The sequence below is a fragment of the Balaenoptera borealis genome (assembly GCF_965194805.1).
Source record: "Balaenoptera borealis genome assembly, chromosome: 13".
Lineage (NCBI taxonomy): Eukaryota > Metazoa > Chordata > Mammalia > Artiodactyla > Balaenopteridae > Balaenoptera > Balaenoptera borealis.
This window is the reverse complement of record NC_138870.1, coordinates 7,058,269-7,071,247: the sequence shown is the minus strand read 5'-3', so window position 1 is coordinate 7,071,247 and position 12,979 is coordinate 7,058,269. Positions and strand designations below refer to the sequence as shown.

The 12,979-nt window shown below is 60.9% G+C and overlaps 2 protein-coding genes across 5 annotated transcripts; both read right to left on the bottom strand.

The window, feature by feature from the left end:
- Positions 1-292: 292 nt before the first annotated feature.
- On the bottom strand, positions 293-7,302 carry LAG3 (lymphocyte activating 3). Of its 4 annotated transcripts, none has more exons than XM_082349817.1 (8): positions 5,632-7,302; positions 5,075-5,327; positions 4,552-4,811; positions 3,637-3,900; positions 2,965-3,240; positions 1,197-1,439; positions 777-904; positions 293-497 (listed from the first exon to the last, which is right to left on the bottom strand). In XM_082349817.1, exons 1-8 carry the CDS (start codon positions 5,687-5,689, stop codon positions 357-359), a joined length of 1,623 nt encoding a protein of 540 aa, XP_082205943.1. In that variant the 5' UTR covers positions 5,690-7,302; the 3' UTR covers positions 293-356. The 4 variants fall into 4 exon arrangements, with proteins under 4 accessions (XP_082205943.1, XP_082205940.1, XP_082205941.1 ...); XM_082349814.1 differs by having other exon boundaries at positions 720-904; positions 5,180-5,327; XM_082349815.1 differs by having other exon boundaries at positions 5,180-5,327.
- A 131-nt stretch (positions 7,303-7,433) lies between these two features.
- On the bottom strand, positions 7,434-12,185 carry PTMS (parathymosin). The gene is made up of 5 exons (XM_082349853.1): positions 11,625-12,185; positions 8,601-8,672; positions 8,356-8,431; positions 8,154-8,215; positions 7,434-7,989 (listed from the first exon to the last, which is right to left on the bottom strand). The coding sequence occupies exons 1-5, from the start codon at positions 11,667-11,669 to the stop codon at positions 7,939-7,941; spliced, it is 306 nt and encodes a 101-aa protein (XP_082205979.1). The 5' UTR covers positions 11,670-12,185; the 3' UTR covers positions 7,434-7,938.
- Positions 12,186-12,979: the final 794 nt, after the last annotated feature.

The window sequence follows — 12,979 nt, the reverse complement described above, 5'->3', positions numbered from 1 at the left end:
GCAAAATAGAAAGGAAAGCGGGCAGCCAGAGCAACGTGAGCAGGACGGAGGAGGGGGCTGGAGGGGTGAGGGGTGAGGGCTGCTCGGACCTTCCGGAAAACGACTCCCCAGGAGAAAGAAAGAGCAAGAGAGAGACCAGGAAGAAAGACTCACGAAGAAACCAGGAACGGAAAAGGGGAAGATGCAAGACTGCCTGGGGAAAGTAGGTCAGAAGGCCAGGGTGTGAGAAGGGAGCCCCAGAGGCTGGGGAGAGACAGAACCTTCCCTCGGCAAGAAGGGGCCAGACTCAGGCTTGCTGCTGACGGGGAGTTTATTTGCACTGAACTGCGGAGGGGCAGGGGCTGCCCGGCTCCAGCTCAGGGCTGCTTCAGCTGCGGCTGCGGCTCCGGCTCGGGCTCCGGCTCGGGCTCCGGCTCGGGCTCCGGATCCTCTATCTTGCTCTGAGCCTGAGGTGGGTGAGTCCCGTGCTCTAAGGCAGAGAATCTTCTTGGTCGCCACTGTGGGAAGCCAGACACGGAGGGTAGGAGAAAGAGGAGGGGGAAGGGAAAGGGAATAAGCTATTCCTTCCCAGGCCCCTCCCTGCCCATATGGTCCCAGGCCTTCTCTCAGCCCCTCCGAGCCTCCTTTGGTTCCTTCAGGTACAAGGGGTCCCTGGAGTGCAGAGGCTCATGGAGAGGGGGCTCTGAGGGCAAGTTCAGGGGTCAACCTTGCTCATCTACCTGAGGAAGGGGTGCCAGACAGCACACCAAGGACTGGGGAGGGGGCTCCCGGCTCACCCGTCTTCTCCAAAGGTGAAAGCTAAAGGCTCCAGTCACCAACACGAGCAGGAAGAGGATACCAAGGATGAGGAGAGGGAAGTGGCCTGTTTTCCGGGCCCCCGGGGCTCTCCCAGAACGTTGGGCACCTACGGAGAGAGGTCAGGATTGCAACAGCCATAGGGTCATGGCTGGAAGGACACCTTGCCATACCCCCCCCGATATGTTACCGACAATGAGACCCAGAGAGTTTAAGGGACTTGTCCAGGGTCACTCAGCTAATTATTGGCAGAAGTGGGTCAGGCCTAGACAAGAGCTGGAGGTCAGCTCCCTGGCTGGAGAGAAAGAGCGGGGACGGGGCGTGGTGTGGGGAGGAGGTCTGGAAGTGGGATGGAGGTGACTGGTCTGGAGTTGGGGCTATGGTGCTGTGGGGTCTCGGACCTGGGCGAGACAGCTCAGCGAGGTATACCGCGGTCCCGAGAAGCCTCTGCCCCTGGTACAGGCGGCACTGCCAGGGCTGAGAAAGGAGCCTGGCCTCCGGCATCAGCAGCCAGGGGCCTGGAGAGGTCCTGCGAGACCGCTCGTCCAGGGGGCTCCACACAAAGTGTTCTTGTCCAGATGCTGGAGTCACCTCACAAAGCAGTTTTCTCAGGCTGCCAGGTAATCCATGGGATTTGGGAGTCACTGAAAAAATTAGAGGGAAGAGATCTTTTGGGGCCCTGACCCTCTTACATGAAAGCATAGGCTCAACTCCCAAGTCTCAGTCGCCTTGACTCACCTGGGCTCTGATTGGGTGAGACTGAGGGGAGGAGATCAGGGTCATGGCCAAATTAATCTTATCAAGACAAAGCTCTGGTCAGATCACTGTGCTGCCCCCAAACTTTCCAGGCTCCCTACTGCCTTCGGGGGACTGTTCAAACTCAAACTGGCCGGAAGGATCACATGACAGATATTTCAGATTCGTTTCCATGACTTTCTACTCAAACGCTCAGAACCCCCATCGTTCAGGTGAGTTGGCCCCCCAGAGACCTTGCACTTTTCCTGCTTCCATGCTGTGGCTCACATCTGTGTCCCCCAAATGAATTCTATCCCCATTTCTGAATGTCTAGAGAACAGATCAACAGATCTAGAGACAGATCATCTCGAAGCTGTGCGGTGGGGATGGGCAGGAGGAGAAAATTGATGAATGGCCTGGAGCTGAGCATGGTGTACAAGCCCCTGAAGGTTTGCTGGCACAGACACCTGAGTTTAGCCCCAAGTCTGGCACTTCCCAGCTCTGTGACTTTGGGAAAGTTCCTTCTCTGTAAAACAGGGGCAACAATCTCTCTCCCGTTGAGCTGTCATGCAGATAGCTTGGAAAACTGACTCAAGACAGTGGACCCTCAAGAAGACCTTGGACAGAAAGAATTGGTAGGCTGTGATAACTGACTGGGAAGGAGGAAGCTGAGGATGAGTAGGACATGAGTGGAGTTACTGACGGGAAGGTGACTTAGCAAGAGGATTGGGTGCGAGGAAAAGATGGGGCTCAGAGTGAGACAGGCGTGGGTACCATATCTATGTAGAGATACGTGGGAAGCAAGTGGAAATCCAGCACTGGTCTTCAGGAGATGTGTTGTTGGCAGGTTCATTTATTCATTCAACCAATATACATTATTAAGCGCCTACTATGCGGTGCTACTATTTAGTGGCATAGGTGAGTACGGCAGACACAACCAAGCGGTGATAGCTACCAAACAATCAACCCATATTTTCTGAGTTTGGTTTTTTCTTCTATGTTTGTTTTATACTATCTTGAAAAGCCCTTGCTCAGTAAATATTTGCTGACTAAGGGACGGATTTATTCATTCCTCCCCAGTCCAGGCCACTTCCCGCAACTTTAACCCAGGCCCTGGCTCCAAAGTGGGCAAGGATTCTTGAACTATATTCCACTTCTCTTGAACCATTCAAACTTTTGCCACCTCTCCTTCTAACTTCTCTGACCCTCCCCCCAATTCAGAGCAGGGGAGTCCCTTACGGAAGAGTGGAACATTCATCCAGTGACTCAGGGGAGATTTTCAGTTTCTGTTCGTTATATGGGGGCGAGAAAAGAGGAGGCCACAAGGGGCATCCCCCTGCAACTTGTGCCCTGTGGCCTGGCATCATGAGGCAGACTTGCCCAGTCTTTGCCCAGCTAGCCTTCCCTTCCTGTCCTTTCCCACCTGGGGCTGACCTGTGATGACTGCCAAAGTGACAGTGGCACTGAGCTGCTGCCCCTGCAGGTGGACGCGGCAGGCGTAGGTCCCAGCCTGGGCCTGGCCCACAGCCTCTAGTAGAAGGGTAAAGTTGCCATGGTCTCCAGCCACCAGGAGGTCGGGGCCTCCCCCAGGAGGGGCCCACGTGGCAGTGAGGGAAGACTGGGTCTCCACACCCGGAGGCAGGCGGCAGGGCAGCTCCACCCTGGAACCGGCTCCAGCGTACACTGTCAGAGGGACTGGGGGCTCCAGGCCTGCAAAGAAAAGGGAGCCCCAAGTTACAAAGGGGCTGGAGCGCTAGGTCTGCAGGGAAGGGAGGAGGAAGGGTGCAGGAGGTGGTCCGGCTCTGAAGAGTGCTAAGGAGCAGAATAAGTTGGATGAACTGAGGACACTCAGAACCCCCGAGTGCGCGTGGGCCAGCAGGGGACCAAAGGCTGGCAAGTGAGGCCGGATGACCAAGGGAAAAGCTGGAAGGGAGAAGCCGCTGAGAGGCTGCAAAGGGAAAGAGAAAGGAGTGGGACAGCGAGGCCCAGAGCAATCACAGGTGCCGTCAGCTTGGTTTGGGGGCTCACAAGTCCGGGGGAGGTGACGGGAGGCAGGGGGGCAGGAAGGGATTGTGGTCAAGTGTGAAGGCAGACTGGAGGAGTTACCCAGAACAGTGAGGCTGTACGTGGTGGAGACATTGAAGCCATCTCTGTAGGTGAGGGTGCAGCCCCAGGTCCCAGAGTCCAAGGGGCTGACATGGGGCAGGAAGAGGAAGTTTCCGGCTAAGAGGTGATGGGGGGACTCCTGAACGGGGACTCTGCCTGGGCCCCGGAACCAGTGCACAGAGGCTGGGCGATCAGGGCGGCTGAAGGAGCAGTTCAAGATGACGGAACTGGAGGTCCACAGAGACCCGAGGGGGCTGGCAGTCACTGGGCAAGGACAGAGAAGGTTGATCAGGCCCACGTTCCCAACACATCAGGCCAACTAAGCTGGACGCTCCTGGAAACAGGCACCTGGCTGTAGATCTCTTTGTCTTCTCTCTCCCAACCCTCCTCCCACCCAACCAGCCCAGGGCCTGGCCCCTGGAGGTGCTTAAAATGCATGCCCAGGAGTCCCCTGCCGACTTCCCCTGCCCCCTGCCTCCAGTTCACTGGGCTTGGTCTACGCTTCCCCTTCTCCAGGCCTTGCTTGAGGATCCCCACTAAGCCCACCCCCTGAGCTACAGACTACAGATGTCTGAACGGGGTCACTCCAGCCCCGCACTCTCCCCTGGAAGGGGTGCCTCCCCTCCTCCACCCTGGCACTCCCGCTGTGGGTCGGGGAAGGGGAGCTCAAGGGGTGATACGATCTCTCCACCGGGCCCTCCCCCGACACACGTGCTTCTCCGGGGGCACCTTCCACCCCGCAGGCAGGCTCGCCGGCCCCTTCCGCCCCTCGGGGCTCTCCGTCAGGGCCTGGGGCGCATCCTTAGAAGCACAGCCAGCCTCTGCCCAGCCCTTCCTGCCTCCGGGGCGGCGGGATATGGGGCGCCCTCCTCCTAGCCCCGCTTCTCCCCCCCTCCATCCCCCCCCCACACCTACCCGCCGCCTGGCCCACGCGCAGACGGAGGCGGCAGGCGAGAGCGCGGTCCCCGAGGCGCACAGCGGCGTGGTACTCGCCGGCGTCGGCGCGTCGGGCCGGGCGCAGCCACAGCGAGAAGTCCCCGCGCTGGAGGCCGCGCTCATCCAGCTGCACGCGGGGCTGCAGGGGCGGCCTCCCGACGCGCAGGCCTCCGGGAGCCAGCCTCAGCACCGTGTAGCGGCGGGGCCCCGGGCCCCGGGGGGAGAGCGCCGCGGGCTCACTGGGCAGGAGAGAGATGGGACTGAGAAATCCGAGGGGGAGAAACCCCGGGGAAGAGGCCGTCCAACCACACTTTGAGGATGAGGAAGCCCACCCAAAGGGAAGATCTCTGGACTGCTAACCGTCCCGTCCCCCGCTCCGGTTGGCCAGCACCATCCACCACCGGAGAGAGGCAGGCGTGCTGGGGGATGCAGGTGTGAGGGGGGCAGGCTGCGGAGGAAGGGCAGGGGTGGGGGCCGCGCCACTGGCTTCTGGGGGACTGACAGCTCCGGGGAGAACACAGAGGGCTGGCTTGGGCCTGGGACTGGGAGTCTGGATGCCTTTACTGCTGGATCTGGGGGTCTTGTTGCTGCAGTTTGGGGTGCATACCTGTCTGGTAGATGCTGCCAAGTGACTTGTCTTGCTCGCAGAAGGCCGAGATCCTGGAGGGGGGTCGTGGGGCTGCAGGGGAGCTGGGCAGGCGCCCCCTCCTGGGCCCACACCACCGGGACCTCTGCCCCAGGGTCTGGAGCCTCCACTGGGGAGGAAAAGAGAGGCCAAGGGGAGGGGCCATGAGCCAAGAGACTTCAGAGCAGAGAGGGAGCCTCACTGTTTTCTGAGGGAGAAACAGGGCTGAGGGAGACCTTGGGTTTCTGCCCCTTCCCTGCCAAGGGGGAGACCTAAGAGAGGCTTTGGGGGCTGAAGGACTGCCCCAAGAAAGGCGTTAGAAGAATCCACCCAATCTAAGGACCTTGGCATCTGTGTGGTCATCGAGAAATCCCTCCTCACCCCCTGCTGTGGGTCTGGAGGTCAACCCTCCCAGAGGGTGGTCCCCACCTTACCTGCAGCTGCCCACAGCAGTTGCAGAAGCAGCCAGGCCGGGAACCGAGCCTCCCGCATCTCCTCTGAGGCCTGGGCCACACAGCCCTCCAAAGGGAAGAGGTCAGAAAGTGGGGAAGGACTGATGTTCAAAAGAGAGGTTCTGCAAAGAGGGTGTTGGAGAAAGAGAATCTAGAAAAAGAGGAATGGAGGCCTGGAGAGAGAGGGAGGAACCAATGACCAGGGGCTGGAATCTAGAGGAAAGCCCGGCAGATCAGGCAGCCAGAGGGTGCAGTCAGGGTGGGGTGGGGGTCCCGGGGGACGGGGCAGGGCGCTGGCAGAGAGCAGAGTGGAGGTAAGGTGGCTGTCTTGAGCTAGAGGCCGTTCTGTTGCTCCCAGGGCCCTGGCCCCTGTCCTTCTGTCTTCCCTCCACCTTCTGCACTTCCCCTCCCCATTGCCCCCCCCCAGCACCCCAGGGCTCACGGTTTCGCTTCGCAGTGGAAAGTCTGAGGGGGCTGATTCCCAGCAGCATTACCTCCACCCCTGTGGTGGCGCTCCCCTTGTTTATTTCCTCAGTCCTGGGTGTCCCCGCCACCCTCTCCACTCCTCCCCCACCCTCTTGACTGTTCTCTTTCCCCAGGAACTTCTGCCCTTCTCTGCCTTGAACTACCCACTTGCCCATCTCTGAGCTGCCTCCCCAGGCCCGTCATACTTTCTTGGCAAGCCCTTTCCTTGGTACTCATCCCCTCCCTTATTCCCTTACCTTCCCAGAACTTCATTACCTTCGTCTACCTGTCTCCCCACCCATCCAGTGACTCCTAGAAGCTCTACTGTACCCTAAAAGATGGTAGGTCTGAAGGGCACCCCACACACAGGGAAAAGAATAGCTACACTGTATTGTGCCTTCATTACGTGCTGGGCATTGTAGTGGGCACTTTGTGTACAGTAACTCATGAAATCTAATATTATCCCCCATTGTACACATGAGGAAACTGAGGCAGGCTCAGAGATTTAAGGTCAGGTAGGGAGTGTGAAGACAAAAGCTGTGAGTATATGTGTCTGTGTGTGTGATCCTGACCCCGGGTGAGTTACAGGTGTCCTCTCATCTTTGGGGATGAATGGTATCAATGAATCACACACACCCCTCTACAGCTCAGGCCTCTGTGTAATCAGCAGGCTCTCCCAATCCAGAGGCTCTGAACTGAGAGAGGGCAAGGGTGATACGGAAAAATGCAGAAATCTTGCAGCAGGGATCTTCCCTCAGGAAAAACTGAGGCAGAACTAAGGAAGGAAGCCTGAGAAGGCCAGCGGGGAACCCCTGCTCCCCACGCCACCCAGCCTGCGGAGCCAGAACTTGCAGCAGGCCTGGAACCACAGGAGGTCCTGGAGTTCTCCCTGCTTGACCAGGAGCTCACCGCTCAGTGCCAGGCAACTCTCACTCCATCCAAAGAGGCTGAGACCCAGGTCTCCTGCCCTCTCCCACTTCAGGGGCGGGACTTCCTGTTTCTGAGGCTGTTTCTTTGCCTGGTTCAGCACAATAGGGCTGGTAGCTTTCCACTGGGCTCAGCAGTGTCTAGCCTGGTGTGGGTTAGCAGGGAAGGGTGTGTGTATGGCTGAGAGGAGCATCCCCAAGAATCCAAAACCAGGACGCGAGTCAGCTCTCAAAGACACCGCGCCCCCCGTCCACCCGGAGCGTAGCTGCTCTTGTCTTCTCGCGGGGTGGGTGGTAGGAGGGTGCCGCTGATATTTTTATAGAGGGGAGGGGTCCTGATAGAATGTGCCATCGGCCACCCTCCTCGCTCTGCCCGGGAAAGCAGGAGACAGGTTAAAAACAGAAGCGCGACCGTTTCTTTATTAAATTATACAAAAAGGGGAGGGGAGGGGGGCAGCTGTGGGGCTCGGCCCCAACCCTGTTCCCACCCCGGCCTGGCGCTGTCTGAGAGAAGGGGATCTGAGGGAGACCCAGGGATCAGGCAGGGTAGGGATGGGCAGGACGTGAGGCTGGGATGCAGAGGTTAGGAAGGAGAGGCTCCCAGAGGAGGATGGGGTTGGCTGCGGGGATGGAGGAAGAGAGGAGGGAGAGGGAGGGGGCCACCGGGGACCAGCTGGGGAGCTCAGATGGAGCAGGTCAGGAGGTGGAAGATGGCAGTGAGGATGGAGGGGGCAGTGTGTGGAGGGGCGGCATGAGAAGGCTGGGGAGAGAGAGGGCGGCAGCTCTGGCGCGGGGCCCAGAGCAGGGAGCCAGGTGAAGAGCGGCTGTGCTCGGCTGTCCTTGCCCTCACCTCCAGGCCCCCGAGGGGCCTCCCACCCCCAGCCCACTGGCAGGGGGCTCATGCCGACGCCCCGTTTTCCGTCTTCTGCCGCTTGGGATCCGCTTCATCCTGTGGAGAGGGAAAGAGCTGGGGTAGCTGTCGCCTGGGAGAGGGACCGCCCTCTGTGCTGCTCCAGCCCCCGCCCTGCACCACCGGGATCTAGGTCCAAATCCAAAGGGCTCCCGGCCCTGCTGCGTCCCTGACAGCCCCTCAGCCCACAACCCAGCCCAAACCTCCTCTTCAGCAGCTCTCTTCAGCGCGGGCCCTTCGTCCTCATCTTCTTCTTCTTCCTCATCTGAGGAGCCAGAAATGGGTCATTGGGGAAGGGCTGGAAGCTCCAGCAGAGACCCCCTGTGGCGGCCCTCAGCCCTGCTTCGGCTCTTCAAACCCACCCTGACGGTTCCTTTGAGCCCAGCCTTCCCTGCCCCTCCCCACCTTCCTCGTCTCCTTCATCTTCCTCCTCGCCATCCTCGGCAGTTTCTTCTTCCTCCTCAGCTCCGTTCTCCTCCTCCTGCGGGACCGGGAGAGGGAGGTGTCAGGGTGGCCCTGTGCCTCCACCCACCGTCACCGCCAAGGGTAAGGGGCCTGAGGGCAGGGCGGCGAGGATGGGAGGGGTCAGGGAAAGGCGGGGCCCCCAGGAAGGGAGCTGGGGGCACGGTGGGCAGGTGACCCCTCCGCACCTCCACCACTTCTTTCTTTCGCTCTTTCCGGCTTGCCTTCTCCTCCACCTTCTCTTTCTTCTCCTTTAGGTCCTGCAAGAGAGAGAGAGGTCACCTTCCTCTCACCACAAACGATCTGCAGCCCTTAAGTCCCTCCAGGCCCGGTTCTCCCTCTGCAGTGACTTTAGAGGAGTGGGAGATGGAGAAAGTGGGCAGTGCGGCTTAGAGACTGAACAGAGGTCCCAGGGTCCTCACAGCCACAGAGGGGCTGAGACCAGACACCTTCCCCAAGACTCGAGGGAGGAGAAAAGTGACGAAGCCCGGGAAGAGGCAGCCAAGGTAAGCGCTCATCACCCCCACCAAGTTCTGCGCAACCTCACCGGCTGAAGAGTTCAGCTCAGCAAAGCAAATCCCCTCCATCTGCTCGCAGCCCTGACGCCCCACCCCCTCTGGAGGTCCCTCCTTCGCCTGCCCCCTCCCTCTGCCGGCCCTGCTCTGCCTTTTGTCTACCTCTGGGGCCTTCTCCTGAGTACTCTCTCCTGGGCATCCCTCCCAGCTTCCCTCTCAGCTGCGAAAGCCTTTGTTTCTGCCTTTGTGCCCCCCTAATCCTCAGGCTCGTACCTGGCCCAAGGCTACAGGAATAGGAAGGGCCCCTTAGCACCTGCCCACTCCTGCCCCGAGACAGTGCAGGTGGTTTCCTCCTCCCGACCACCCATGGTGCGTGCACCAGCACGGTGCGGGCCCTGGTGTGGTGTGTGCACTGGTGTGGTGTGGGCCCTGGTGTGGTGTGTGCACTGGTGTGGCAGGAGGGTAGGAGTCACCGTTGCCAGCGGGGATGTAGGGGAAGCAGGATAAGGGAAATGTGGAAGGGAAACACTCTGGGACCTGGTAGACGTAGACGAAGAGACAGACAAGGTCTGTGTGGGCGGGATGGGAGAGTAGAGGGGAAGGTCCCTGTGTAGAGTCCCCTCCCACCACACGGCCCCTCTCTCCTTCCCAAGACCCCAGCAGGCACACCTTTGATGTCTTGTCCTGATGTGATGTGGCCCAGGGAGGTGCTCACAAGAGTCCCCTCTCTCGGGACACCACACCGGCCCTTCCAATTGAGATTCCAGTCCTCTCTCTACCCCACCCCTTGGCAGGCACTGTGGTGTCTCTGTGTGATCGGATCGGATCTGGTGTTGGTGTGCAACTCTGTGTATCCGATTCCACGGGGATGGAAGTTTTCTGGGTGAGTAGATCACCCTGGGAGGGTGTGTCCTTTCTGGAACAGGGTTGGGACAGGAGAGAGGTTTGGTGCTGGGTGGTTGGCCTGGAGGGACGCTCAATTCCCTTCTCCCTTTATGGGGAGCGCACAACGCTTGCCCCTCTCACTCCAGCTAGGTTTCTTCATGCCACTTCGCTGTCCTCATTTCTCTGCCACATGGTCAGCATGGCATTTCTACTACCTGGTGGGCTTTCCCCTACATCCTGGGCCTGGAGAGCCAGGGGATCGTCAGCTTCTCTCTGGGGGCCCCAGCGCCAGGTCTGCACGGCCCTGGCCTGCCTGAGTTTCTCATCGGGGCTGATGGAGGGAAGGAGAGTGAGTGCCAGGGAGGGAGGGAGTCTACCAGAGGCCAAAGTCCAAGGGGCCGGGCCCTCTCCTCCCCTGTCTGGTCCTGTCCTCCTGGTCACTGTCCTTCCGTGATCCCTTTTCCAGGAGGGTATGTGACCTAGGTCTTGTGCTAGGCTGCTCTCTGGCCTCATTTGCTCAACACGGGCACACACACTGACACGGGCTGACACTGACTCACACACACGGCTACAGAGGGGCGCCCACGCGATCCGGGGACACACGGCCCGGTGTTTGGGCATTCTGGCACACACTCTTGAGACAGCACAAGAGCACAGTGGAGCCACTCGGCACTCACAAAGCAGCATCACGATTCCAGAACAGCTACGTCTCCACACGCACACATGTAACTGACACGGGCAGTCCCACACACTCGCTGGATTTCAGACATACAAAGACACCTACTCAGGGAAGTCACATGCCACCGCACAGCCCACCGGAGGGCCGCTCAGCACACCTTGTCAGATCTCACACGCAGCCCCTGTCTCCCACTGCCTCGAATCCCATTGGTTCCCCCTTTCACTTCACCGGCCTCCAGGAGACCTCTGTGACCTCCTCAGCAACCACCCCCCACCCAAGGTCGGGCTCCCAGCCCCCAAACCCTGGCCGAATTAATTTCCCCAAGCGACACTCAGCAGGTTCCCTAGGGAAATTAGAGAAAGGCTGGAAGAGAGGCAAGGCCGAAGGGATGGGGCCAGGGAGGGAGCTGACGGGAGCAAGGGCGGCGCGATGCAATGCCATGCAATGCTGGGCCCCAGCTTTTTCGAAGGCTGTTCCCGGCCCCCTTCTGGTTTTTAGGAATTCAAGATTCTTTAAGCGTGGGGGGAGACGCTGGAGGAGGGCTATGGAGACTAAGAGAGCTGAAGGCCAGTGGACGAAAGATGGAAGGAAAGGAGGGAAGGAGAAAATAGAGGCAGTAGCTGTCGGAGGAGAGAAGCAAGAGACTGTCGGGCCTCGAGGGGAGGGGCCGAGAGGAGCAGCCTCCCAGGAGAGTCCTGTTTACACCGGAGGCTCTCAAACCGCTTAGCGGAGGAAAGGTGAGGTCAGACTGGAAGGGAAGACAGGGGACGGGGCGCCGGAGAGGGGCGCGGGGGAGGGGGCAGGGTAGATGAGACGCGCAGAGCTCCGACGGTCACCGGCCGGGGTGGAGGCGCGCGAGCCGGGGCCGGAGAGGGGTGGGGACGGCGCGGGGCCGGAGCGGCCAGGCCGGGAGCCGGGCGCACGGTGCTCGGGAAGCTAGAGGGCGCTGGCGCGAGCCGCGCGAAGCGGGGCAGGCAGCTCCAGGCTGGGGCGCGGGGGGAGGGCGGAACGGGGTCCGCCGGGACCCCGCACCCGGGCAGCAGCTTGGGGCCGTCGGGGGCGGCCTGGGGCGCACGACTGCGCGGAGCCCGGGGGGCGTGCGGGGGCCGGGCCGCCGCCGGCCCCGCCCGTACCTTGGCGCTCAACTCGGCCGCTGCCTCCACGCTCTTCTCCGACATGGTGCCGGGGCCGGGGCCGGGGCTGGCGGGGAGTCGGGGTCCCGGGGCCGGGACGGAAGGGCCCTGGACGGCGGAGGGTGGCCGCGGCCGGAACCTGGCGCGGTGGCGGCGGCGGCGGCGACAGCGGCAGCGGCGGCCGCTTGGCAAGCTGGGGCTCAGGAAGAGGCGGCAGAGGCGCGCGGGGTGGGGCGGGGGTGGGTCTGGAGCGGAGACCCGCAGGGCTGCGGCCGTCCGGAGGGCGGGCGGAAGGGCGGTGCGGGCGGTGGCCGGCGCGCTCCGGCCGCGGTCGCTCGGTCCTCGGCTCGCCGCCCCCGCACCCGCAGAGCTGCCGCCGACCAGCCGCTGCCGCCCCCGGCCAGGGAACCCGCTTATAAAGCGGCGCTGCCCGACGGGAGGGGCTTCCCAGGGGTGGGGCAGGCGGGAGCGGGGAGGAGAGGAGAGGGGAGGAGGATGAAAGCGGAGGTTGGAGAGGTGGGGATAGGAGGATGAAAGCGAGGGGAGGGAGCGCGCGAGAGGCGGGAGGGAGGACTACACCAGGAGGGGGAAATGGAGAGACTACGGTCGCGGCGAAAGGAGTGGGGCGAGGAGGTGGGAAGGGGTGGGGCTCCTGCGGGGAGGGACCTCTCCGAATCCCGACCTACTGCCGGCGAATGTGGAGTGTGTCTTTTGGGGGCGGGCTGGAGGGATGGCCTGGATCCTACAGACACCCCACCAATAGCCTCGAGATTTTTGCCAAGGGGTGGGGTGGGGGGAAGCAGATGGAAAGGCCGGGCAGGTATTTGAGAAACCAAAAGCTTTAACGAGGAGGAAGAGGGCGGGAGCTACTTCCACATCTCGCTGGATTTCCCCTCTCCTGCAGCATCTGCGTTCCCTGGGTGGCCTTGGGAGGGGTTGAGAGAGCAGAAAGGGCCGCCCACCCTCCATCCTGCCCTAGGCTGACTTTTGTGACCCCTGCTGGGTTCCTCCCTTCCGGGTTCTCGCTTGTGATCTGAGGGGAGTCAGAGGCCCTCCAATCTCCTTTCCCCTTTTCCATCTTCGACCTTTCTTCTTTGCCCATCCCACCTCACTTTTCTTTGCCTGGTCCTTCTATCTTCATCCCTCCTCATCCATTTCTGTCTCACATCTCTCTTCTTCTGTCGCCCCTTCTCCACTTCTCACTTGCCCTCTTCTACCTTCCATCTCTGCCTTCCCTCTCTCTCCAGACAACACTGTTCTTGTCTCATCTGAGTCTGTCACCCGGCCCTACATCCTTAGCTGATTTTCCTCAACTCCTCTTCATGTCCTTATTTCCCACATTTTCCCTCTCTTGG